The following is a 27,964-nucleotide window of genomic DNA, read 5'->3' as shown; positions in this document are numbered from 1 at the left end:
ATGTACACACTTCTACTCTCATTTCCACTCTGCTATGCCTTAGTTAATAGACCTGTCAGTCTTTCTGGCAGCTGTTGGAAAACCAAAAGTGATTGTTCATCAGTACATTTGTGATATAGAGTTTTTTAAACAAGGTTTATTGAGATGAATGGGATGAGTTTACAATATTTCTAGTAAATGAACTATTTTCAGTTTAGCACCAATTCAGCTCCTCTACATTCTACAAGATGGGATATAAAATAATGAATGTCAGTTATAGAAGGCTTCCTTATGCCCTTTCCTATTCTGGGATCCTATAATTCCAAATTTCTTGAGCTCTTGACAGCTAAATAGTGCTAATTTATTAGATTCGTTTTTGCAAACAAATAATAACTCAGGGTGGTAAGTGGCATCAAAAGTACTCTCAAAAACATTTAAAAAATTGTGAAAATGAAAGCAGTTTAAACAACAATTGTTTTAACACTTTATCGAAACTAGGACAGGATTGAGAAGATATCACAATCTCATACACCTTATTGCCAAAAGTGTTTCTAGTGATGTCTGCAGGGAGAGATGTCAAATCAGTCAGTCTGATGAAACCAACGTCATGTCATCATGACACAAGTACCTCTCATTTATAGGTGCATTGTGACATGTACATTGAAAAATTGCACAACTTGTGGCATTAGAGCATGATGTCACTTTGTTATTTTGACGAAAGCCAGCAGAACTGTAGGTGCTCGGGATTGTCTCTTGAGCCTAGATATTAAAAAGCGAAGTACCTAATTGAGTGTCGTTCATTTCTAAACCCCATAAATCTCTTGATTGAAATAAAAGTTATATGATACCAGTTTAGAGGAACTGTTTAGCATCAATGGTTGACTAATGGTGAACTTCCGTTGGGCTTGGGTATACTTAGGTTAGGATCAGGGTCTAGCCAGCTGACAATGGTTAACACAGAGTTCCTGTAAATCCAGTGAATCTTTCTGGTGGTGATTTATGGACAATGCGCATCACTGTTGTTGAGTGCCCAGTGATGTAACTTCGGACATCAGAATACTAGAAGAAATAATATACAGAGAAATAATTTATCTGTTGGTTTATTGATTTGTTTATATCCTGCCTTTATTATTTTTTATAAATAATTTAAGGCAGTGAACATAACCAATAGTACTTCCTCCTTCTATTTTGCCCCAACAACCCTGTGAGATGAGTTGAACTGAGAGAAAGTGACTGCTCCAAAGTTACCCAGCCAGCTTTCATGCATAAGGCGGCCCTAGAAATCATAGTCTTTTAGTTTCTTCCCTGGTACCTTAACCACCAGACCAAACTGGTATTCTGAAAGCATTTTATACTTTAAGCTCTTTAGAGAAATGGTGAGAATTACTTTGTGACAATTAATGTGGTAGCAGAATTTATATTAGCTTTGGCTTTTATCTTGAATTTCTGCTTTTTGGCAACAGGTTCTTTCAGCATTCTAAATGCAATGGCAGCAAATTTTCAGAGTAATCTTAATTTCAGAATACAGTTATCAAATAATGCCACTTTGGCCAATGTTTCTGATGAAAATTTTATGCGGAATTATATGGAAGCAGTAACTCACACTGCATCTACTACATTTTTCGTTGGGATTATTCAGGTAGGAAACACACTTGAATTATTTCTTTTTTTTTGCCATATTTTTATGTATTTGAAGTGCTTTAATGCCACTTCAGTTAAGTTAATATTACTGTGTATATGTATGTGTGTCAATAATAGCAATAAAGCAATAATGAACAGCACCCCGAAACAGTCTAGGTATATACTCCATTGATTCCTTAATCCTCAAATATCTACATAAATGCTTACATCTTGAAGAGTTTTCTGAATAACAGTGACAAGGACACTAATCTTATTTTTGAGAGTAACTGATTCTATAGGGGGTGAGAGCTCTGCCAAAGAATGCTGACTTTTAAGCTCCCTCCATCTCAGCTCATAGAGAGTGGAAACTTTCCTCTTGGTATTTTCAAAGACAGAATAAAAATTCAGTATCATGTAATAAGACACACATATTTAAACACAAAAGTTGAATGAAAGTTAAATCTTAGCTGAGTAGACTTTCCTTCTGGGTGTGTGGTGTAATGAGTGTAATAAAATAATCCACAACTGACTTTCTGAAATCTCAATATTTTTAGACTCCATTATTCTTTTTCTGATGCATGAAAATTCTATACTTTTATAATTGGGCACCAATACTTTTCAGCTATATTTTTATTTTTGATTCTGATGTACTTAAAAAAATAAGCAAATTATTTGGCTTTATACAATTTTTCTACTGCTTTTAAAATATATTTTTTTTTATTCTTTGTCCACTGTATTTTATAGTAGGGTTAAGAACAACATGAAAGGAAAATTAGATCTTAAGGAATGTAAGGAAGAGAGAGCAAACAGAAACATTTCACCTGACATAATAGCTGAAATTCAGAAGATTCTTAAAATCTGCTAATATTTTGCATGAAGACATTCAAAAGTTCATCAGAATTATGCAAGGTTTCAATTATTTCACATGAAAACTCATAAATTTCACCCCAAGATAATTATTGTCTGGTGTAATTTCACCAATTTTATTTCTATGTTTTTTTGATATTGAGGGCCAGGAAGAGGTCCCTGACTTCAGCTTATCTCAGAACATTGACTAATTTGGAGGCATGAAGCAGATGACTTAGACTTAGACTAACTTTATTGTCACTTTGAATGTACATGTAAATATACTAATTGGCATACATTAAAATGAAATTTCATTGTATGCTGCTCTCAAAGGGTTACCCCCTCCAGTATACACTACATAAACATAACAAAATAAATAAGTAAGTAAGTAAGTAATAAATAAGTACAAAATTATGCATATACTTACATAAATTATATGACATAGAAAAACAACACAGTCTAGTTCAGATGTATACATATACATGGTGAGAAAAACAAATCTTGCGAGTTTACCAGACGGATGGCTGAGGGAACAAAGCTGTTACAGAATCTGGTACTTCTGCTAGAAATACCTTCAAGGACAGAAGTATTTGACAATACCTCTGTCCTTGCAAAATATTCACTTGGGTTTTAGAAAAATAGTATAGCTTCTTTACATTTCAGATGTATAATAGCAAACTGCGCAGAAATAGGGCAGCTATTGTGGCAAATTGAGGTTTATGTTTTCTTTAAAACCCATTTTCTTCTATTTTAACCATCTCTTTTGTTCCTTTCAGCTACTTTTGGCCCTCATTGGCTTGGGATTTGTCACAACATATGTTTCAGAGAGTCTCATGAATGCTTACCTTACAGCAGCAGCATTACATGTGATTATATCACAGTTCTCTTTCATCTTTGGAATTGTAATTGATTTTCATTCAGGCCCATTGTCATTTTTTTATGTGAGTAAAGCCACTATTTTTAACTTTCCTGTTTCTCGACAAGAATGGGAAGAAGTAGACATCAGTATTGATATATTTCCCATGAAGAGTGAAAGATACTAATTAAAAGTTTATCAAATCCCTTCATTTGTAAAGATATAATAACAAGTGGTCACAATACACACACACAAGGAATCGTAATTCTCACCAGGGACTTAACTTCCCCGTTTTTAGGCATTATTAGTTTCTTTATGACATGCCATTGTCTTTCTTAAAACAGTGGAGACAAATCAACCCCCTTTAAACATGGTAGGACTTAACTTCTAAATAATATCAAAGAAATATAGCATAAGGGTCTTCATTACCAAGATCAGGTTATTTAGGGACCACCTCTTCCGAGTGGCATTTACTTGCCTATCAGGCTCAGCAGAAAAAACTAAGTGTGGGTTGTATGTACCCAAGGGGTAGTGTCATCTGGTAGGACACAGGATGAGGGCCTTCTCTGCTGCCCTAGGGAAAATAATTTTGAACCTTCTAGAAGGACTTGAAGACCTAGTTTTGCTGGCCCAGAGATTAAAGAGTGGTGTGGAACCCATGAAGTGGTTTTTAGTTCTTAATTGTTTTTAATACATTTGTCTTGTTTGTATTATTATTGTTGCTGTTGTTTTTGGTACTGTTTATGATTTAGTTATAAGCCTCCCAGACTCGTGTGTAAGATAGGCAGCTATATTTATTTCTGAAGCAAAAAACTATGTCATTTAAAAGATGTTGAGGCTTACCTTGATACTTTTAGCAGCAAATTAACATGCAAGAATTAGTTCTAACATTTTGTTGACATTTTCTTTCTTTCAGAATTTGGTATACTACTGCATGGGTCTCCCTAAAGCAAATTCCACCAGTATCTTGCTGTTTTTGCTTTCGTTACTATTGCTGAGGGTCAGCAAATGCATTAAAATAACTTATAAACACTATCCTGTTGAGTTTCCAATGGAGCTTGTTTTGGTAAATATTTGACATTTTTCTACAAAATTACATTTATGTTTCCAAAGTCACAGTTTTGTAAATGACTTGAAGTCATAGAGTGATCCATGAAACAGTTTCCTTCAAACATTGTGTTTCTTTAGTACAGAACTGAATGTTAATAATTTTGGTACTCTTTTATTTTGACTATATTATATTGGCCTTAAGTTCTCCACAAAAAAGAATAAGGAAACACTGCATCTGAAAGAAGCATTATCCCTTACTATAATTTATTTCAGGTCTTCTGATAAAACAGGAATTTGTTTTATTGTATACTTCAAATTCAGGGGACAGCACACCATCCCTTCTTGCCTTCACTGTATAGACAATAAGAACATTTTGTCTATGATTCTGATAAAACCCAATTTTATCTACCGTATATGCCGGCGTATAAGACGACCCGGCGTATAAGACGACCCCCCAACATTTCCACTCAAAATATAGTTTGTTATATACTCGCCCCCTCTTCCGCACGCCTTCCACTTTTGCACTTTTTTTTTTTTTTGAGGCACTTTTGTCTATCGTGGAAACGAATCCCGTGAAGCTGAAAGGAGCAGCCAGCCTTCTCCCAGCTCCCAAGGAAGCGAGGCTCGCACCGCCCGGGCTCCGCTGAGGTATCCGGCTGGGGCTGTCAGGAGTTGTTAGCGCTGGCGCGGCTCCAGCGCGACTCCAGTCCCACGTTGCCTCGGGAAGGGAAAGGCAAAAAGGAAGAGCCGCGGCGGCGCTTTGCAATGGCAGCAGCGGCTCCTGGTTTTGCCTTTCCCTTCCCGAGGCAACGCGGACTGGAGCACGCGAGCCGCGCCAGCGCTAACAACTCCTGACAGCCCCAGCCGATACCTCAGCGGAGCTCGGGCGGTGCGAGCCTCGTTTCCTTGGGAGCTGGGAGAAGGCTGGCTGCTCCTTTCAGCTTCACGGGATTTGTTTCCACGGTAGACAAAAGTGCCTCAGCCGCGGGCAGCCGCAGTGCTTCCCAATTACTATTTGCCGGCGTATAAGACGACCCGGCATATAAGACGACCCCCCCAATTGGAGGCATCTTTTTCAGGGCAAAAAAGTCATCTTATACGCCGGCAAATACGGTAATAGTGTTATGGTCTGTTATTGTCCTTAGAAATGCATTCTTCAGAAACAGAGATCTAAACATTAAACATTCTGCCTTAAGTTTCAGTATCAGTGAAACTTGTTGTGGGGGGAAATGCTTTTCTGATCATGAAACTTCCCCCCACCCTCCTAATACTAATCTTTGCACTGATGATTGTATCCTACTGTTTGTGATAACTAATCAAAAGTCTGCCTTGTTTGGCATTATACCACTGAATATTATTAGAATCTATTTCAATGTCTGGCTAAAACAGAACCATTAGTCCATAATGCCAAGGTAGATATTGACATTGTAATTGCCATTAATCAAGGCTGAATTTGAGAGTATAGTAATACAATATTGAAATAAATTTAAATACATAATATTCATCTCAAATAATATAGAGTGCATTTTTTTACAGATTATTGTATTTACAATGCTTTCTACCCAAACTCGTCTACATGCTGAATCTAGTCAGGGAGTTTTTACAATGACTCCCCACAAGTAAGTAATCTAATCTAATATTATGTATTTTTCATGCATGTATAAATATGTACTTATCATGCTATTCCCTTTCAGGGTAACATATGGGTGGGGGGGGAGAAAAGGAAGGACAAATAAATAAAAAATGAAATAATGAAATAAGAAAAATGAAAGGAAAGTAAATAACGTTGAAATTAAAGAATTGGGTAAAGAACTTGGTAATAATACCCCAGCTTGAAATTCCTGTGAAACATTTGCCAATGCGTGAACCTGAAAGCTTATTCTCATAAATATTTCAACATTGCTAACTTTGTCATTCAAATATATGCTGCTGTTTCTATTTGTGGCCAAGTGCATACCAACAGCCAGGGATGAGATCCGACTGGTATAACTACCGGTTCTGTTGCTCTGCGTCGCATACGCATGCGCACTTTGTGAGCGTGTGAGTTGCGCGAGTTGCACGAGTGCAATTTACGACCTGCTGAGCTGCCCAGACAGCTGAGCAATGCTGCGTGCAAGTGCACAGCGGCTGGAAAAGCCCTTTTTTCCTGCTTTTTCAACCACAGCTGTGTCGCGCAAAGCAGCTGCGGTTGAAAAAGCAGGAAATAAAAGTCAGGTAAGAGCCCGGGTGGACGGGTGGGCCAAAACAGCAGCAGACATAGAACCGGTTCTATGTATTCTTTCTGTCTGCTGCTCTTCAGAACTACCGATTCTACAGAGGTGGACAGAACCGGTAGAATCCCACCCCTGCCAACAGCATTTAGTCAAGCCAACAGTGTTCAAATATTCTATATACTGTAATTTCCCTTTGAGAGGTACCTGATGGGGGCAGGTTTTAGCATTTACTGAACAGTGTAAAGATTCTTTGTTCTAGCCATCAGGATCATGTGTGGCCCATCAGTATTCATAAAGAGCTATAATTACTGCCCATTTCTTAAAATGAGCTAAAAATAATAATGTATAATTTTATTTTACTCATAAGATTTATTCGCCGTTTATATCACAGTTCAGGCAACTCTAAATTGATTCTTTAGTACTGTGCAGAATATCAAAATTCCTTTTTATCATTATTTTATTTCATATGTAAAATACAAAGAAGAGTAGAAATAAGAAATTAGGGGAAGGAATGTCAAAATTGATCTTTGAATGTTGCTTTAGAGCAGAGGTTCCCAAACTTGGCCACTTTAAGACTTGTGGACTTCAACTCCCAGAATTCTCCAGCCAGCTATGCTATGCTATGCTGGCTGGAGAATCCTGGGAGTTGAAGTCCACAAGTCTTAAAATGGCCAAGTTTGGAGACCTCTGCTTTAGAGGACGTGGGGATGTCTGTGTAACTCCTTAAAATGCCTCTCTCCTTTCCAGGATTACATGGCAGCTGTGAAGGCCAGTTGTGTGACCTCTGGAAAAGAGTCAACTGCTTTATTGAGTATAGAGTGTTGCTGTGTTCACTATCCAAAGCACACTTTGGAGATCAAATTTAAAGCGTTGCCCAAGTGTTCTGTGTTCTGCTGGGGAAAAAATGTTGTCCGTTGCTCAATTTAAACTTTTAATAAAGGTGATTTGTTTTCATTTTCAGAAAAGGTTTCTAAGATAGCTAACAATAAGTACATAAAATTCAGTGTTTGAAATCCAAACAAGCCCATATTTATTATTAGCACCACTTGCTTGGTTCACAACATTGTGGGTTGAAAGAGATGGTAGTAAATCTGTAAATAAATAGAGCTATAGGTTATACATCCTAATCAAAGTATTCAAGGGTGTTCTTTACACAGGACTGAAGCATCTCTTTTGTTTCAGGTTTTTGAATCCTACACTACCTGATTTCTCAAAACTGGACAAAATTATATTACAGGCTTCATCTCTGGCAATAGTAAGCTATTTCCTCCTCATTTTTGTGGGAAAGAAGTATGCAAGTATTCACAACTATCACATCAGACATACTCAGGTAATAGTTATATATCACAAAGCAGAAGCCTCGAGAAATTGATGGAGCTTTGGGAGAATAAATAAACTATAATTAAATATACTTTTCCATAGATTTCCGGGGTCTGTGGAAGGCATGCAACGCTGTAGTCACTATTTGTCTCCAAGAACATTAGAAATACATTGGGACATATTGAGATAAATATGAAAAACAAAGCAACTCTTCATTAATTTAACTGATCAGTCAAAAGCCTTTGCATAGCTTCCTCTGGTGCACCAATTGCACACTTTTCTGGATTAGGAGAAATTCCAGGCAATCATTCATGCCCTACTCACCTCATAACTTGTCTTATTGCAATGTGCTTTATGTGGAGTAATACTCAGAAGCTTCAATTGGTCTAAAATACAGCAGCATGGCCAGTGACTGGCCTGCACTATAGCTATGTTTCTAGTTGCAATTCAAGGTTCAGGCTTTGGCCTATAAAGCAGTATGTGGCATAGGATTTGTAATTTGAAGGACTGTCTATCATCTCCTGTGATGTCTGTCCAGCCAATACAAACTCACAGGGTTGGCACACTTTGGGACCCTTCAATTAAACAATGTCATCTTTTGGGATCCAGGAAGTATGCCTCCTGTGTTGTGAGGTCTGCCCCCAGAATGAAGCTCCCCTGATATCCAGGTGGCTCTCACGCTATTAGTTTCTCATAGCGCTTTGAAGACCTGACTCTTCCCACATCAGGGCCAGATTTTCCATCTTGTGCTTTATCTGCTTTCCTATCTATTTTTTGTTGGTTTGCTTTTGAATTGTATTGCATGTTGATCTATTTACTATATTACAAGCCACCTAGAGTTGTTTGGAGTCAGGCAGTCCTAAATTAAATAAATTAAATTAGGTCCCTGTGGGTGCTCATGATTATAAGTGTGACAGCAACAGCAATGCAATTAAACTATTCTGAAAACTTTAAGTCTATCACAAAACAAAACAAAATCATATCAAAGTTACAAGTTGAAAAAGAAACAACAAAATGTAATTGACCATTAAAACTATGGCTTTATCTATTAGAACAAAGATATTTATAGAAAACTAGTTCTTGGTCATACTGGCTGGGGGATTCTGGGAGTTGAAATCCACACATCTTAAATTTACCAAGATTGAGAATCACTGGATTGTACTGTACACATTTTGAACATGATGAGGCAGAGGTCCCTCCAGGGGCACCCACAGTGGTGTGTCAACAGCATCGCAATTGCAAACAGAACTTGGCAAGCAAAGGCCACCTCCTTCTGAACATGTACTGCATATATTACATGCATGTAAAAGGTTGCTGAAGTCATGCCCACCATTGTGATGCTGTTGATTCTCCCTATGGTGGTATCCTCTGAGGGCTCTAGGCATATGCAAACCTAAGCATATTCAAGAAAGCAGTAGGAGCCATTAAAAAAAAGAATTGTTGATGTAAGCGATACATTAACTGTAATGACTGAATGTCTCCCTAAAACAGCAATATGTTTTTGGTTATAAATGATTAGGACATATTAATATTCTGAAGTTTGTCATCCTTATTTTTTCTAGTGGAAAATATTTGTAGTCCCTATATTTCACAGTACAGTAATCTGAATACCAGTAGGTTTATCTTTATTTATCATGTGCAGGATTTAGTAGCAATTGGGCTATGCAATGTCTTCAGTTCATTTTTTAAGAGTTTTTCTGTCAGCTGTGCAATTTCTACAACTGTTATTCAGGAGAAGACTGGTGGAAAAACACAGGTGAGTTAGTTCCAGTGCTTGTTTCAAATCTAGATTTAGGTGTATTTGTTAGAACATGGTTTTCTCTGCTGTTTGGACCATGCGAAAGGGATGCTTTACAGAGTTTGTTAGTATGAGCAAATGGTTAAATAACTACAGCATTTAAAAAAATTGTATTGTCACTTCAAAGGCTGCCCTTGGTGTATTATTATCAGTCTCAGTGGAGATTTGTCTGCATCAGAAGTCATGGGCAGAAATCTTTTTAACCCCATTCGGATATTTTGGTTACATATATATGTTTGCAAATTGACCCTCATAAATTTTGATTAGCATTATTATAAAATATAATTATATTTAAACCAGAAGAACAGGTGAACTCTCCTTCAGATCAAGCTCAGTTTGTGGTGACTTCATTGACATGAGTTTTTTTGTTTTTTGGCAACTGTCAGAAATGTTTTACAGTTGCCATCTTTCAGGATATATTTTTGACTTCTCAGTGTAGCTCGTTAGTGTTAGTCTCTCATCCAAGAAATTAACAAGTTTGGTAACATTTGTGTCCTTGAAATTAAGAAATGTTTACCAAGTACACTATTGCCATCTAGATAAATGTTAAAAATATAACAAGAATTACATGTTACAGTTTAAAAAATAAATGAATAGATTAAGAAGTAGATAGTTAGCATAGAGCAATGGTTCTCAACCTGTGGTCTGCAGACCCCTGGGGGACCATGATGTCATCACAGAAAGTCTGCAAAGGCTTGAAGAAATGTTATAATTTAAATCTTGAGTTAAGTCTTGGGTGTCTGTGGCCATGGTCATGCATTATCAAGAATTTGCTATTAAGTAGGGTAGTATGTAAGAGGCGAGGCAATCGGTCCAATATTGAACCAAGAAATACAATATCTAGGTTGTAAACTCTGGAAAATCACTAGACTGTAGTAAAAAGCTATAGAAAATACCAACCAAAGGTAACACCATCAAGCTGGCTGAACTGGTGTGGCAAGAATTGTGCACTCCAGGTTCTAGGTTCCACAATAGCATCTATTGGAAAACATGCGTTCTTTGTAGCAGCACCTGCCCTCTGAAATGATGTTCCTCTCCCCCCCCAGATTCAAATGGCTGTTTGGTTAACCACACCAAACTTGATTGCAGGAAATACGACTTCAGCAACAGAGTGGTCAATGTCTGGAATACTCTACCTGACTCTGTAGTTTCTTCCCCAAACCCCAAAAACTTTAACCTTAGACTGTCTACCATTGACCTCACCCCTTTCCTAAGAGGTCTGTAGGGGGCGTGCATAAGCGCACCAACGTGCCTACCGTCCCTGTCCTATTGTTTCTTTTATTTTTCTTATATGTATCCATTTCATGTATTCATAACTATGTATATACTTATATCTATTATCTTGTAAGCAATTGACAAATCAAAATAAATATTCTATTCAATTGAGTGATACTGATTTTGTCAATGCCGATGGTATACAAGTGGTGCTCCAAATGTTTTGGAATTGCACTCAAGGCACCCCCATCTTTGCTTTCTTTTGCCAAATTATTCTAATGCTTTCACCAGGTCATTATTATGTTTGGTTACCCAATAACCCAGATGTTTAGACTGGATTTAACATTTTTATCCACCTGTCGAGTCCTTCCTAAAGATAATATCGTTGCCATGTTATCTGCCATCTAGTTGTCTCCTGGATTTTGAAGTCTGGATATGGTTTCCTGGTTCAATAAATTCTCAAAATTTAAGCTACCATCACTTCTACAATGGTAAATGAATTTGTGTGACACTCTTCTCCAGTGAATAAGCCTAAAAATAAACATTCCATGTATGTAATAACAATTAAATTTTGATCTAAATACAACTGCCTTGTGTAGGCTTGGGCAGTGCCTGTACAGACTAATCATGAGTACTGTGAAAACGTTTTTTGGGAAAACAGGGAGCAAAGCTTGGAATGTGTTTTGCCTGAATATGCCTCATCAGATTTTTAAAAATCTCACCCCACCCTCACCAAACTGGTTGTAGGATATCCTACCTCCAAGTTTGAGAAACCCTGGCATAGTGAAAAAGCTTGAGTCCAAGTCAAGATAATCTAACTTCAAAACAATAAACTTTATTGAAGGCAAGTCATGAATAGATTTAGGAATCTAAGGTCAAATTAAGGAATTGGCAGGCACGTTAGCAATAGTAGACCTTTTCATCAAATCAATAGAATCTTTTTTGATGTGATGGTAATTGAAATTTCATCATATTAATTAACATGGTACACATCATTTTGTATATGTTCTGAAAATAGACTGAGTTAGGTGGAGTATTTTGATTTACAAGATATGAGAAAGAATAATTCGCATCAGGTTAAGATTCTAATGCCATTTTTTTAAAAATTAGCTTGCAGCTCTGATTGGAATTTCCTTAATGCTGGTGACAGGATTAAAATTGGGATATTACTTGCAGTCCCTTCCAAATGTAAGTTAAAGTGAAAATCTGAATAATTTAGATATATAAATTTTGTGCCGTAATGGAATATTGCTCTCTTTAAAAATCCAGGTCATCAGAATATTGATACATTATATATCCCTGGGGGATTTTTTTTAATGAGTTGCCAATTCTCAATACGTCAGATCTACCAGGTAGATCAGACCAGGAAATATCCTAACTTTTAACTTCCCTAACTCCACAGAAAAAATAAAATGACCTTTATTGAATTTAGCTATAATAACAAAATCTTGTTTGTATGGTTGTATTGTATTTCTTCCTCCTTTTCATATGCCTGACCTATTTCAAAATATATCATTGCTTTGGATTTTAAAACGATTCATCCCTTTTAAAACTATTATAACTACCAATGGGCCTTCTTGCTACTCTCCCCTTGGCAGTCTTGGAGAACAGATTTGGTAATACTCCTGTTATCTGTGGAAATTATGACTATTTGGCTCAAACCACTCTGAATCTAGGGAACTTAGTTTTCTAAGTTCTTTTGTTGTTGTGTTACAATTTTATTCCAAAGATGAGAGGAAGGTTACTTTGGCTGATGCTAAAAAATATCCATAGTCAAACAAAGACATTTTATATTAGCTACTTTACAGCAGTCTGAGATTGCAATGTTACCTACGTAGTTGCCAAATTTTGCTCCCTAAAGGCAAGGATACCCTATCAGAAAGTCACTATTATGGACAGAATAATTGTTTTGGAGATACTGATAGTTATTTGGCTGTATTCTAAGAGTGTAAATGTTTATCTATCTGAAACTTTCACTGAGTTTGGTCTATGACCTTAATAAAGTTTTATTTATTGGTGAAATGCCTACGCTTATTTACTAAATCTTAAAGTAGGATTTAATAGTTGGTTAATTACGTGGATTTATTGTGCACTTTTCTTTTTACCCAAAGAACTCCCTTTTTATTACAGAAAACGTTATTTATTTGACAAGGCATTTAGAAAACATGCATATTAGTAAAATTTCCATCTGTCAATTAAAAAAAGTCACTCTACTTGAATCTGCACATATACTCAGATCATTCTTAGAATAACAGAGTTGGAAGGGACCTTGGAGGTCTTCTAAACCAGTCCCCTGTTCAAGCAGGGGACCCTATACCATTCCAGACAAATGGTTGTTCAGTCCCTTCTTAAAAATCTCCAGTATTGAAGCACCCACAACTTCTAAAGGCAAGTTGTTCCACTGCTTGATTGCTGTTACTGTCAGGAAATTTCTCCTTAGGTTCTAGGTTGCTTCTCTCTTTGTTCAGTTTCCATCCAGATGTTTTGGAGAATGAAAAACAAAGCAACTCTTCATTAATTTAACTGATCAGTCAAAAGCCTTTGCATAGCTTCCTCTGGTGCACCAATTGCACACTTTTCTGGATTAGGAGAAATTCCAGGCAATCATTCATGCCCTACTCACCTCATAACTTGTCTTATTGCAATGTGCTTTATGTGGAGTAATACTCAGAAGCTTCAATTGGTCTAAATACAGCAGCATGGCCAGTGACTGGCCTGCACTATAGCTATGTTTCTAGTTGCAATTCAAGGTTCAGGCTTTGGCCTATAAAGCAGTATGTGGCATAGGATTTGTAATTTGAAGGACTGTCTATCATCTCCTGTGATGTCTGTCCAGCCAATACAAACTCACAGGGTTGGCACACTTTGGGACCCTTCAATTAAACAATGTCATCTTTTGGGATCCAGGAAGTATGCCTCCTGTGTTGTGAGGTCTGCCCCAGAATGAAGCTCCCTGATATCCAGGTGGCTCTCACGCTATTAGTTTCTCATAGCGCTTTGAAGACCTGACTCTTCCCACATCAGGGCCAGATTTTCCATCTTGTGCTTTATCTGCTTTCCTATCTATTTTTTGTTGGTTTGCTTTTGAATTGTATTGCATGTTGATCTATTTACTATATTACAAGCCACCTAGAGTTGTTTGGAGTCAGGCAGTCCTAAATTAAATAAATTAAATTAGGTCCCTGTGGGTGCTCATGATTATAAGTGTGACAGCAACAGCAATGCAATTAAACTATTCTGAAAACTTTAAGTCTATCACAAAACAAAACAAAATCATATCAAAGTTACAAGTTGAAAAAGAAACAACAAAATGTAATTGACCATTAAAACTATGGCTTTATCTATTAGAACAAAGATATTTATAGAAAACTAGTTCTTGGTCATACTGGCTGGGGGATTCTGGGAGTTGAAATCCACACATCTTAAATTTACCAAGATTGAGAATCACTGGATTGTACTGTACACATTTTGAACATGATGAGGCAGAGGTCCCTCCAGGGGCACCCACAGTGGTGTGTCAACAGCATCGCAATTGCAAACAGAACTTGGCAAGCAAAGGCCACCTCCTTCTGAACATGTACTGCATATATTACATGCATGTAAAAAGGTTGCTGAAGTCATGCCCACCATTGTGATGCTGTTGATTCTCCCTATGGTGGTATCCTCTGAGGGCTCTAGGCATATGCAAACCTAAGCATATTCAAGAAAGCAGTAGGAGCCATTAAAAAAAAGAATTGTTGATGTAAGCGATACATTAACTGTAATGACTGAATGTCTCCCTAAAACAGCAATATGTTTTTGGTTATAAATGATTAGGACATATTAATATTCTGAAGTTTGTCATCCTTATTTTTTCTAGTGGAAAATATTTGTAGTCCCTATATTTCACAGTACAGTAATCTGAATACCAGTAGGTTTATCTTTATTTATCATGTGCAGGATTTAGTAGCAATTGGGCTATGCAATGTCTTCAGTTCATTTTTTAAGAGTTTTTCTGTCAGCTGTGCAATTTCTACAACTGTTATTCAGAGAAGACTGGTGGAAAAACACAGGTGAGTTAGTTCCAGTGCTTGTTTCAAATCTAGATTTAGGTGTATTTGTTAGAACATGGTTTTCTCTGCTGTTTGGACCATGCGAAAGGGATGCTTTACAGAGTTTGTTAGTATGAGCAAATGGTTAAATAACTACAGCATTTAAAAAAATTGTATTGTCACTTCAAAGGCTGCCCTTGGTGTATTATTATCAGTCTCAGTGGAGATTTGTCTGCATCAGAAGTCATGGGCAGAAATCTTTTTAACCCCATTCGGATATTTTGGTTACATATATATGTTTGCAAATTGACCCTCATAAATTTTGATTAGCATTATTATAAAATATAATTATATTTAAACCAGAAGAACAGGTGAACTCTCCTTCAGATCAAGCTCAGTTTGTGGTGACTTCATTGACATGAGTTTTTTTTTTTTGGCAACTGTAAGAAATGTTTTACAGTTGCCATCTTTCAGGATATATTTTTGACTTCTCAGTGTAGCTCGTTAGTGTTAGTCTCTCATCCAAGAAATTAACAAGTTTGGTAACATTTGTGTCCTTGAAATTAAGAAATGTTTACCAAGTACACTATTGCCATCTAGATAAATGTTAAAAATATAACAAGAATTACATGTTACAGTTTAAAAAATAAATGAATAGATTAAGAAGTAGATAGTTAGCATAGAGCAATGGTTCTCAACCTGTGGTCTGCAGACCCCTGGGGGACCATGATGTCATCACAGAAAGTCTGCAAAGGCTTGAAGAAATGTTATGATTTAAATCTTGAGTTAAGTCTTGGGTGTCTGTGGCCATGGTCATGCATTATCAAGAATTTGCTATTAAGTAGGGTAGTATGTAAGAGGCGCAGGCAATCGGTCCAATATTGAACCAAGAAATACAATATCTAGGTTGTAAACTCTGGAAAATCACTAGACTGTAGTAAAAAGCTATAGAAAATACCAACCAAAGGTAACACCATCAAGCTGGCTGAACTGGTGTGGCAAGAATTGTGCACTCCAGGTTCTAGGTTCCACAATAGCATCTATTGGAAAACATGCGTTCTTTGTAGCAGCACCTGCCCTCTGAAATGATGTTCCTCTCCCCCCAGATTCAAATGGCTGTTTGGTTAACCACACCAAACTTGATTGCAGGAAATACGACTTCAGCAACAGAGTGGTCAATGTCTGGAATACTCTACCTGACTCTGTAGTTTCTTCCCCAAACCCCAAAAACTTTAACCTTAGACTGTCTACCATTGACCTCACCCCTTTCCTAAGAGGTCTGTAGGGGGCGTGCATAAGCGCACCAACGTGCCTACCGTCCCTGTCCTATTGTTTCTTTTATTTTTCTTATATGTATCCATTTCATGTATTCATAACTATGTATATACTTATATCTATTATCTTGTAAGCAATTGACAAATCAAAATAAATATTCTATTCAATTGAGTGATACTGATTTTGTCAATGCCGATGGTATACAAGTGGTGCTCCAAATGTTTTGGAATTGCACTCAAGGCACCCCCATCTTTGCTTTCTTTTGCCAAATTATTCTAATGCTTTCACCAGGTCATTATTATGTTTGGTTACCCAATAACCCAGATGTTTAGACTGGATTTAACATTTTTATCCACCTGTCGAGTCCTTCCTAAAGATAATATCGTTGCCATGTTATCTGCCATCTAGTTGTCTCCTGGATTTTGAAGTCTGGATATGGTTTCCTGGTTCAATAAATTCTCAAAATTTAAGCTACCATCACTTCTACAATGGTAAATGAATTTGTGTGACACTCTTCTCCAGTGAATAAGCCTAAAAATAAACATTCCATGTATGTAATAACAATTAAATTTTGATCTAAATACAACTGCCTTGTGTAGGCTTGGGCAGTGCCTGTACAGACTAATCATGAGTACTGTGAAAACGTTTTTTGGGGAAAACAGGGAGCAAAGCTTGGAATGTGTTTTGCCTGAATATGCCTCATCAGATTTTTAAAAATCTCACCCCACCCTCACCAAACTGGTTGTAGGATATCCTACCTCCAAGTTTGAGAAACCCTGGCATAGTGAAAAAGCTTGAGTCCAAGTCAAGATAATCTAACTTCAAAACAATAAACTTTATTGAAGGCAAGTCATGAATAGATTTAGGAATCTAAGGTCAAATTAAGGAATTGGCAGGCACGTTAGCAATAGTAGACCTTTTCATCAAATCAATAGAATCTTTTTTGATGTGATGGTAATTGAAATTTCATCATATTAATTAACATGGTACACATCATTTTGTATATGTTCTGAAAATAGACTGAGTTAGGTGGAGTATTTTGATTTACAAGATATGAGAAAGAATAATTCGCATCAGGTTAAGATTCTAATGCCATTTTTTTAAAAATTAGCTTGCAGCTCTGATTGGAATTTCCTTAATGCTGGTGACAGGATTAAAATTGGGATATTACTTGCAGTCCCTTCCAAATGTAAGTTAAAGTGAAAATCTGAATAATTTAGATATATAAATTTTGTGCCGTAATGGAATATTGCTCTCTTTAAAATCCAGGTCATCAGAATATTGATACATTATATATCCCTGGGGGATTTTTTTTAATGAGTTGCCAATTCTCAATACGTCAGATCTACCAGGTAGATCAGACCAGGAAATATCCTAACTTTTAACTTCCCTAACTCCACAGAAAAATAAAATGACCTTTATTGAATTTAGCTATAATAACAAAATCTTGTTTGTATGGTTGTATTGTATTTCTTCCTCCTTTTCATATGCCTGACCTATTTCAAAATATATCATTGCTTTGGATTTTAAAACGATTCATCCCTTTTAAAACTATTATAACTACCAATGGGCCTTCTTGCTACTCTCCCCTTGGCAGTCTTGGAGAACAGATTTGGTAATACTCCTGTTATCTGTGGAAATTATGACTATTTGGCTCAAACCACTCTGAATCTAGGGAACTTAGTTTTCTAAGTTCTTTTGTTGTTGTGTTACAATTTTATTCCAAAGATGAGAGGAAGGTTACTTTGGCTGATGCTAAAAAATATCCATAGTCAAACAAAGACATTTTATATTAGCTACTTTACAGCAGTCTGAGATTGCAATGTTACCTACGTAGTTGCCAAATTTTGCTCCCTAAAGGCAAGGATACCCTATCAGAAAGTCACTATTATGGACAGAATAATTGTTTTGGAGATACTGATAGTTATTTGGCTGTATTCTAAGAGTGTAAATGTTTATCTATCTGAAACTTTCACTGAGTTTGGTCTATGACCTTAATAAAGTTTTATTTATTGGTGAAATGCCTACGCTTATTTACTAAATCTTAAAGTAGGATTTAATAGTTGGTTAATTACGTGGATTTATTGTGCACTTTTCTTTTTACCCAAAGAACTCCCTTTTTATTACAGAAAACGTTATTTATTTGACAAGGCATTTAGAAAACATGCATATTAGTAAAATTTCCATCTGTCAATTAAAAAAAGCCACTCTACTTGAATCTGCACATATACTCAGATCATTCTTAGAATAACAGAGTTGGAAGGGACCTTGGAGGTCTTCTAAACCAGTCCCCTGTTCAAGCAGGGGACCCTATACCATTCCAGACAAATGGTTGTTCAGTCCCTTCTTAAAAATCTCCAGTATTGAAGCACCCACAACTTCTAAAGGCAAGTTGTTCCACTGCTTGATTGCTGTTACTGTCAGGAAATTTCTCCTTAGGTTCTAGGTTGCTTCTCTCTTTGTTCAGTTTCCATCCAGATGTTTTGGAGAATAGGTTGACTCCCTCTTCCTTGGGGCAGCCCCTCAAATATTGAAACACTGCTATCATGTCACCCTAGTTCTTCTTTTTACTAGACTAGACATACCCAATTCCTGCAACTGTTCTTCATATGTTTTAGTACACCAGTACATTTTGACATTTTATTTTTTTGAGAAGAACTCAATGCCTAGGAAGGCCAACACCAGCTAAAGAACAGGCAGCTGTGATTTCACATTTTTGTGTATACAGGTGGTTCTCAACTTACGACCAGTTGCTTAACAACCATTTTAAATTATGACAGGACTGGAATGGGTGCTTTATGGTCTATCAAGCACTTCTGACAGTTGTAAAATGTTGTATCACCCAACCCACAGTTACATGACCACATTTCAGTCACTTGGTAACGGGCTTATGACCAGTCGCAGTATCCTATAGTCACGTTGCCATGATTTGCAAAGTTTTTTTTTTTACTAATTCCCACCTTTTTTCACTAGTTTCTGGCAAAAATGACCCATTGAATGGGTTTGGTTTTACAACCATAACATCTGCTTAGTGACCATCACAAAAAAGGCATAAAATTGGATCCAGTCACCTGGGTTCCTCAGTTCATGATCATAATGACTTATTATTTGAAATCCAGTCCCAACTGTAGATATGTCACTTACCTATATAACAAAACGAAGAAGAAAAAAGAAAGAAAAAAAATCACAAAAAAGAAAGCTCTGAAAATACAAATAGAACATCTGTGGCGAAAGAAAGCAAATATAGTGCAATCCCAAAACATCTGAAGCACCACTTAAACACTATCAGTGTTGACAAAATCCCTATCAATCAAAAGGCAATGGAACAGCTTACATCCTACAATAACGTTAATATGATTAAACAACAGTATCTGCCTCTCCCTGCTTCTTGGGAAGGACTCAATAAGTTGATAAAAAGATCAAATCCAGTCTGAAAATCTGGCTGACTATTCAATGCACTATAAAAATAATATATTATCATGGTTCAGTGCACACAGCCAGATGTTCAGACTGGATTTGGCATTTTTATCTACCTAGCAAGTCTTCCTAAGGATCTTGGATAGGCAGATGTTGGTGTTTGATGGTGTTATATAGGTGAAACTCGGAAAAATTAGAATATCATGCAAAAGTTCATTTATTTCAGTAATGCAACTTAAAAGGTGAGCCTAATATATGAGATGGACTCATTACATGCAAAGCAAGATAGTTCAAGCCGTGATGTGTCATAATTGAGATGATTATGGCTTACAGCTCATGAAAACCCCAAATCCATAATTTCAGAAGGTTAGAATATTGTGAAAAGGTTCGATATTCTAGGCTCAAAGTGTCCCACTCTAATCAGCTAATTAAGCCATAACACCTGCAAAGGGTTCCTGGGCCTTTAAATGGTCTCTCAATCTGGTTCAGTAGGAATCACAATCATGGGAAAGACTGCTGACCTGACAGTTGAGCAGAAAACCATCATTGATACCCTCCATAAGCCTCAAAAGATAATTGCAAAAGAAGTTGGATGTTCCCAAAGTGCTGTATCAAAGCACATTAATAGAAAGCTATGTGGAAGGGGAGAGTGTGGAAGAAAAAGGTGCACAAGCAGCAGGGATGACCGCAGCCTGGAGAGGATTATCAGGAAAAGGTCATTCAAAAGTGTTGGGGACTTTCACAAGGAGTGGACTGAGGCTGGAGTCAGTGCATCAAGAGCCACCACACACAGACAGATCCTGGACATGGGCTTCAAATGTCATATTCCTCTTGTCAAGCTGCTCCTGAACAACAAACAACGTCAGAAGCGTCTTACCTGGGCTAAAGAAAAACAGAACTGGTCTGTTGCTCAGTGGTCCAAAGTCCTCTTCTCTGATGAGAGCAACTTTTGCATCTCATTTGTAAACCAAGGACCCAGAGTCTGGAGGAAGAATGGAGAGGCACACACTGCAAGATGCTTGAAGTCCAGTGTGAAGTTTCCACAGTCTGTGTTGATTTGGGGAGCCATGTCATCTGTTGCTGTTGGTCCACTGTACTTCATTAAGTCCAGGGTCAACGCAGCCATCTACCAGGAGATTTTGGAGCATTTCATGCTTCCTTCCACAGACAAGCTTTATGAGGATGCTGACTTCATTTTCCAGCAGGACTTGCCACCTGCCCACACTGCCAAAAGCACCAAAAGCTGGTTCAATGACCGTGGGATTACTGTGCTTGATTGGCCAGCACACTTGCCTGACCTGAACCCCAAAGAGAATCTATGGGGCATTGCCAAGCGAAAGATGAGAGACATGAGACCAAACAATGCAGAAGAGTTGAAGGCTGCTATTGAAGCATCCTGGTCTTCCATAACACCTCAGCAGTGCCACAGGCTGATAGCTTCCATTCCACGCCGCATTGAGGCAGTAATTGTTGCAAAAGGGACCCAAACCAAGTACTGAGTACATATGCATGCTTATACTTTTCAGAGGTCCGATGTTGTTCTATGTACAATCCTTGTTTTACTGAGTTTCACCTGTAGGTATCATCGCAGGATGTAAGCCGTTACAAGTAAAACTGCCTTTTGCAATTATTACCAATGATGACTGGCATCCTTGAAATGATACCTAAAGGACTTCCTCAATATCTGAAAATATTGAATGTATCAAACCTATACACCCTAATTTTACAAAAAATAATCTGGTTTGGAATGGCTTATATTCTTAGATGCTACGTGAATAAATCTTAGGTTTTTGCTTAAGGCTTGAATTATTAAGTTTCCACAAGTCTTAGACTGTGAATTGTAAATTACTGAATAATAATAATAATAATAATAATAATAATAATAATAATAATAATAATAATAATAATAAAATCCGCTCATACATCACGCAGTCCTGAACACTTGGGAAGTGTTCGACTAGTGATTTGTGATATGAAACCCAGCATGGTTATCTCGGCTACTGTGTATACTGTCATTTTTGTATACAACAACAACAACAACAACAACAACAACAACAACAACAACAACAACAACAATAATAATAATAATAATAATAATAATAATAATAATAATAATAATATAGATGAAAGACCTTTTCAAGAACTTGGTACCTGGAGGTCACCTAATTCTGGAAAATTAGAATATGTAAATATATTGATAAGATCTAAATCTTTGCAAAAGTATACAGCACCATGATTAGGCTAGCTAATCAAACTGTTAACATCTATGGAAATATTTTTAATTGCTACTACATGGTTTAGAATTTTGTATATATTTTGTATAATATCTAGAATTGGCAACAGTATCTTTTTTTTTTAAATTTACCCAGGCTGTTTTGGCTGCCATTGTACTCGTCAACATGTTCCCATTTCTTGAAAAATTTTTGGACATCCCTTACCTGTGGGAACAAGATAAATATGATTTTGTAAGTTTTGCATGATCTATGTAACTATGCTAGAGAATCAGATTAAACCAGGTAGCATGCCATTGAACAGAGCCAGTATGTCAAATACCCCGGTTAGATTGTGGCACCAAAGGAGAGTAGGTTAATTGGTTTTTTACTGTGTACTTTCTCCAATGATATTTTAAGTATGTTTCTAGAGGATACTACAACATGTGTATTAATACTTAAAAATATGTCTGAAATCTATCTAAAGATTCCAGTTTAATGGGACTGGTCTCGGCTCAATAGCAATTGGAAGACAGACCCTTGATTTTTAGATTAGTTGTTGACATTTTGGTATTTCAGATTAGACCCATTGCATATTGGGACTTGAACACACAGTAGTTTAGTTAGACCGCTGCAATATTATTGCAACACTACTCTAACCAGAATTTTTTTCAATTTTTTGGATCTCCAGCCTTGGTTGTTAGCCTTGCTTAACAAGATAGCTCCCCAATGAGGAATTTGATGGATCTCACACCTTGCTTCATGAGATCTACTCCCTAGTCCTATTCATCATAGCCTTGACCAAAATACTCCAGTGATACCAAAGAGCACTTTCTGACTGTCTCCATATCAGTTCTTCCTGATCTCCTAGAAAGTGCTATCTCCAAATAAATGAACTAGAATATTAGTTATGAACAAAATGCTTTGTGCTTTTTACCACTAAGCTTTAACCTCAAAAATGACTATTGCTTATACTGAAGCTGCTGAAAATAAAATATCAGAACCTCTTCTATCCAACACAGAAATTTTGGGAGTATTTATTGTACAGATAGCACTATTCATCTGGCTAATTAGAAGGACCCTGTGCCACTATATGAATGCTCTAGTCTCTGAGACATGCTTTTTAGTAGAGCAGACTTGCAGTGGGAAGAACTCCTTAAAGATGTGTTCCCAATGGTGTCCATGAGACATCTTTCTTGAGAGCCCCTGCCCTATCTGAATTTTTTTATATTGCTTTAATTTTTAAGAATCAGTTTATGGACATTTATTCTCATTAATATTTCTACATCTCACAACGACTCCATAAAACATCTGAATGCTGGCACAAAGCTGTTTAGAAATACGTTCACTTTCTGAGAAAAAAAAATACAGTTCCAAAGCTGTGATGCTTCCAGGAAGTGGTAGAGAGGTCAGGGTGAATAAGGAGAGTATTTTCTTTGGACTATGTTTTGTACATTTCCTTACCTCTTTTTAAAATATGTATATCAGTTTATTTTTCCTAACGTGATACATACTGTATATTGTTTGGATATGTCTATTTGTATTGCAGTATCATTCTTGGAATAACTTACAGTTAAACTGCAAGGGCTTTATCATACCAATGAAGTATTTTTCTTTAGGGTTATGGGTATTTAATGTATGATTATTAAATTATTAATAATAATGTTACTGTTTTCATCTTTTAAAGGGAATTTGGATTGTGACCTTTCTAGCTGTCCTTTGCCTTGGTCTGGATATTGGGTTAGGAATTTCTTTGGGATTTGCCTTTTTTATAATAAGTGTCAGATCTCACAGGTATTTCTCCTATCATATTGTTGTCTTACTCCCACATGAGAAGTTCTAATGTTAATGTTTACTGATCCTTCTACAGTAAGATAACTTGAACTTTAAGAAAAATATTTGATAATAATAATAACTTTGTAATAAAACCAAATACTCAATGAAATTTCCCTTCCATCAGCAAGCAGATAATAATCTGCCATCTGTTGGAAATGTTCTAATTCTGGATCTCTTTCATCAGATGGGGTAATAATATCAGTTGCCTAGTGCCATTCCTGTTCCATTTTTTTATCCAAATGATTTTAAGAGAGACCTCTTATATATGGTTTATATACTAACACACACTTCCTTAAAAATCTTGCGTGTTTGAAAACTTATTTGAAAAACTGACATTGATAATTCAATAAAATGACTTGAGAATAACTTATGTTAATACCTGATTTAGCTCTCTTACACTAGAAAGTTGAGAATATAGTATCCTTGTTTCCTCCCCTCCCAAATCCTTTCTTACATTTCATGCCCTACTTCTAAAACCTGCTTTTCTTCTCTCTCTGCTCTGTGGCTATATAAAAAATAGATGGAATTTATACAAAATGTTATCCCAGAACTTATTATTATATTTGCTCTAAGCTATTTTATTTTATGTTTAAAAAAACCCCATACCTTCCGAAAAGCATCCCATATATAATCCCATTTATATAAAACTAGAGCTGTAAAAACTGGACTGTGCTTGCATCTTTCCACCAAAGTTGTTAGGTGGGTTGCTTTAACTGCTAGATCCTTTCTGATTTGCTCACTATCGTCGGGGCCTTAGAGATGGAGCTTTTTGCTTGATTAGATAATGCAAGAGACATCTGCCTCAAAATGCTGGCTTTCCCTTATCCTTTGTGTTCTATAAAATGGACAAATCAGAGAACAAAGAAAAAGGGCAAAGTAAGCAAAGAACAAGGAAGACTTGCCTAAGAACATCTAAGTGGGATGCTCAGACACTTCTTCAGCTGCCCTTTCTATAATGAACTCTGAACATACAAAGGAAGTTGAAACCTAAAACCTTATTCGAAGTGGTAATAAGTGACTCCTTTAACTGATGAATGCTGCCTTCCTGTACTTTCCCTATATTTTCTTTTTCCAATATGTTCCTTTTTACACCTAGAAATCTGGCTCTGTTGGTAAATAAGTAGATTTCTCATTAAAATATAGTCCTAATGAACATCTGTGTGTTCCAAAACAGATACAGGTAGTCCTTGACTTACAATCATATCCAGAAAGCTGGTCGTAAGTTGTAAATTGACCAAAAGTAATTTTCCAGTCTTTTTTGTGATGGTTGTGGGCATTTTTTTTTTTTTGCTGGAAACCATCATAAAGCATTGTGAGTAGCAGTCGCATCACCACACGTCGGGAGGATTGTAATGCTGACCCTCCCGACATGTGATCACATTATTGGGGCGCGGGCAGCACAGCCATTTATGAGGGCTGGAGATTGTTTACAGGCGATAATGCATCCATTCCATCACTGTCTGAACTTCAAACAGTCATAAATGATCAGTTGTAAATTGAGGACTACCTACCCAACGTTTTGTTATGTTTATGTTTTTCTCTAAGAAAAATATTTCAGACATATGTCTAGGGTGAGATAGGTTGGAAAATTTTGATCCATTGGTTTTATTATATTTCTAAGGAGAAAGTAGATCCAATATATATACCCTTGTTTCAGAATGAAGATGGTGATGTTGGGTCAGATTCCAAATACCAACATTTATCGCAGTTTCTCTGACTACAGTGAGGTAAGAGGGAGATAAAATATATACCTTTTTTGCTATAATCCTTTTCCATTACCACCATACCAACAGCGACAGGTCCAGATAAATTAATTTCAGAAATGATTGTGTCAGGCTCACCCTGAGACAGTGATGAACATTATTAGAAACTATTTTTACCTGCATTTCATGAAATGATACACATAATAATAGTTGACAGCCTCTGAGTGAGAAGGAAGAGTAGCTTAGAATTTACTATATCCAGGTGCATTTTAAACCTTTTGTACGATTTGAAGTCAAGACTTTGATTTCCTCTTATCTCCAAAGCTCATAATGTTCATTTATGACAGATGTTTGTGTATATTCTCTGCATTCCAGCTCTGCTATTCATGTAAGTCCATCAAGTTAAGTTGAGATTTTGTAGCCACTAACTGAGGCCTGACTCCTATTTTGTTAGGGCATTATATGTAATTATCAGGATTATGATTGTTAAAGAAGTATCACTTTTCATAAAGCAAAATCATTGGCATCCTGACTACCATACTGAAAAACATAACAGACTATAATTAATGGTTGTAATGTGCACAACTTCCCATCAACTTCTTAACCTAATATCAGCCATGAAAATATATTTTATTAATGTCAATTTATGCATTGTCTAAATGCTGCTTTATGTGCCTAAAAGTACCTGGTACTAGATTATGTTAAAAGTGAAAATTGATTTCTATACAAACTGCCATCTCAAGGCTCAAGGTTCATCATCCTTCCATCCTTCCGAGGTCAGTAAAATGAGGACCCAGATTGTTGGGTCCGCCACCCCCCCCCCCCCCCCCCCCCCCCCCCCCCCCCCCCCCCCCCCCCCCCCCCCCCCCCCCCCCCCCCCCCCCCCCCCCCCCCCCCCCCCCCCCCCCCCCCCCCCCCCCCCCCCCCCCCCCCCCCCCCCCCCCCCCCCCCCCCCCCCCCCCCCCCCCCCCCCCCCCCCCCCCCCCCCCCCCCCCCCCCCCCCCCCCCCCCCCCCCCAGGGGGCAACAGGCTGACTCTGTAAACCACTTAGAGAGGGCTGTAAAAGCAGTGATCCCCAACCTTTTTCGCCGCGCCCGGTACCGGCATCAGCTGGCGCCGCCATCTTTTTGATGAAAAGTGCTTCCGGTGACCTCACCGAAGCATGTTTTCATCAAAAAAGATGGCGGCGTATGCGCTCCGGTGAGCTTTTCCGGGTAGAAATGGCTTTCTACCGGAAAAGCTCACCGAGCATTGACGCCGCCATCTTTTGATGAAAACGTGCTTCCGGTGAGCTTTCTACCCGAAAAGCTCACCGGAAGCACTTTTTCATCAAAAAGATGGCGGCGCCAGCAAGCCAGCGCCCGGTAGAACTTGTTCCACGGACCGGTACTGGTCCGCGGACCGGTGGTTGGGGACCCCTGCTGTAAAGCACTGTGAAGTAGTATATAAGTGCTATTGATATTTCATTAGCAAATTATTGCAAGAAAACTGCTAAAATAGTTATGTGCTTAAAACTTAAAATACCTTTTTAGATACTTGTTAAAACGTTATCTATCTATAATAAAATCCTACTAGAGGATTTCTAGAGTCAGCACTTCATAGTTTCATTGTTGTTTTTTCCCTAGCAGGGACAAGAGAGTTTATGTGTCTGTGCATTTGTGTGGATTGTATATGGATGCACCCATCTTTAGCCAAATTATCCTCTTGTATCTGCAAGAAGGAGATAATAGCATGATGTTTAGGGGAAATCCATTATGTTCAATAATCAGATATAATGGTTTGAGAACATATACTCTTGATTGGAATTCCAAAAAATTCCATACCATGTGGTAACATTTTGAAAAGGCTCCGCATCTAAAGAGGTTCATTTTGTTTGCTTTTTAGGCCATAGAAATTCAGGGTGTGAAAATATTCCAGTGCTGTGCTTCTATCTCATTTGCAAACATGAAACATTTCAAAAAGTACATTTTGAAAAAGGTAAATTATCCTCTCCCAATAAAGTAATTTAGAAGCTATGCACATCTAAAAACTGAAGTCTAACCTTCTTTCTGTTTCAGATGAATATGAAGGCAGTGCCTCTGGATGAAAATGAGATGCGAGCCTTGATCTCAGTCAGTATGTCCAGTGTTAAAGGACAGAGCAAAGACTTAAACTGCGCCTGTATTTGTGACCCACCTGAGCCGATACCCAGGGTCAGATGAATTTCTTTTATTATGAATTTCTTTTATTATCTGTGTATGCCTGCACATGTTTCAGTGGTGGGATTCAAAAAAATTTACTACTGGTTCTGTGGGCATGGCGTGGCTTGGTGGGTGTGGCTTGGTAGGCATGGCTTGGTAGGCATGACGGGAAGGATACTGTAAAATCTCCATTCCCTCCCCACTCCTGGGGGAAGGTTACTGCAAAATCCTCATTCCTTCCCCACTAACCTGCTTTCCAGCTCCTTCTCTTTTTGCAGGGCAACAAAAGAAGATCCAGCCGATCAGCTGGCACTCGGGATGCAGAGAATAGATGGGGTTGGGGCCAGTCAGAGGTGGTATTTGCCGGTTTTCTGAACTACTCAAATTTTCTGCTATCGGAAACTGGTCAGAACCT

General features: G+C 37.5%; 1 protein-coding gene across 1 annotated transcript in view; it reads left to right on the top strand.

The window, feature by feature from the left end:
- The window catches only part of SLC26A8 (solute carrier family 26 member 8), a 42,550-nt gene that overhangs the window by 7,137 nt on the left and 7,449 nt on the right, over positions 1 to 27,964 (top strand). The window contains exons 4-15 of the mRNA XM_087960278.1: positions 1,443 to 1,618; positions 3,222 to 3,386; positions 4,218 to 4,367; positions 5,888 to 5,970; positions 7,747 to 7,894; positions 9,527 to 9,640; positions 12,008 to 12,085; positions 21,990 to 22,085; positions 23,518 to 23,624; positions 25,324 to 25,393; positions 27,254 to 27,346; positions 27,427 to 27,561. Of these exons, the coding sequence (XP_087816404.1) occupies positions 1,443 to 1,618; positions 3,222 to 3,386; positions 4,218 to 4,367; positions 5,888 to 5,970; positions 7,747 to 7,894; positions 9,527 to 9,640; positions 12,008 to 12,085; positions 21,990 to 22,085; positions 23,518 to 23,624; positions 25,324 to 25,393; positions 27,254 to 27,346; positions 27,427 to 27,561 (1,415 nt within the window). The remainder of the gene's footprint in view (positions 1 to 1,442; positions 1,619 to 3,221; positions 3,387 to 4,217; positions 4,368 to 5,887; positions 5,971 to 7,746; positions 7,895 to 9,526; positions 9,641 to 12,007; positions 12,086 to 21,989; positions 22,086 to 23,517; positions 23,625 to 25,323; positions 25,394 to 27,253; positions 27,347 to 27,426; positions 27,562 to 27,964) is intronic.

This window comes from Notechis scutatus, chromosome 3 (genome assembly GCF_049901735.1).
Source record: "Notechis scutatus isolate UNSWTSFEM ecotype Mainland chromosome 3, rNotScu1.2, whole genome shotgun sequence".
Classification (NCBI taxonomy): Eukaryota; Metazoa; Chordata; class Lepidosauria; order Squamata; family Elapidae; genus Notechis; species Notechis scutatus.
Note: the sequence above shows the minus strand (reverse complement) of the source record. Positions and strands in the feature narration are given on the sequence as shown.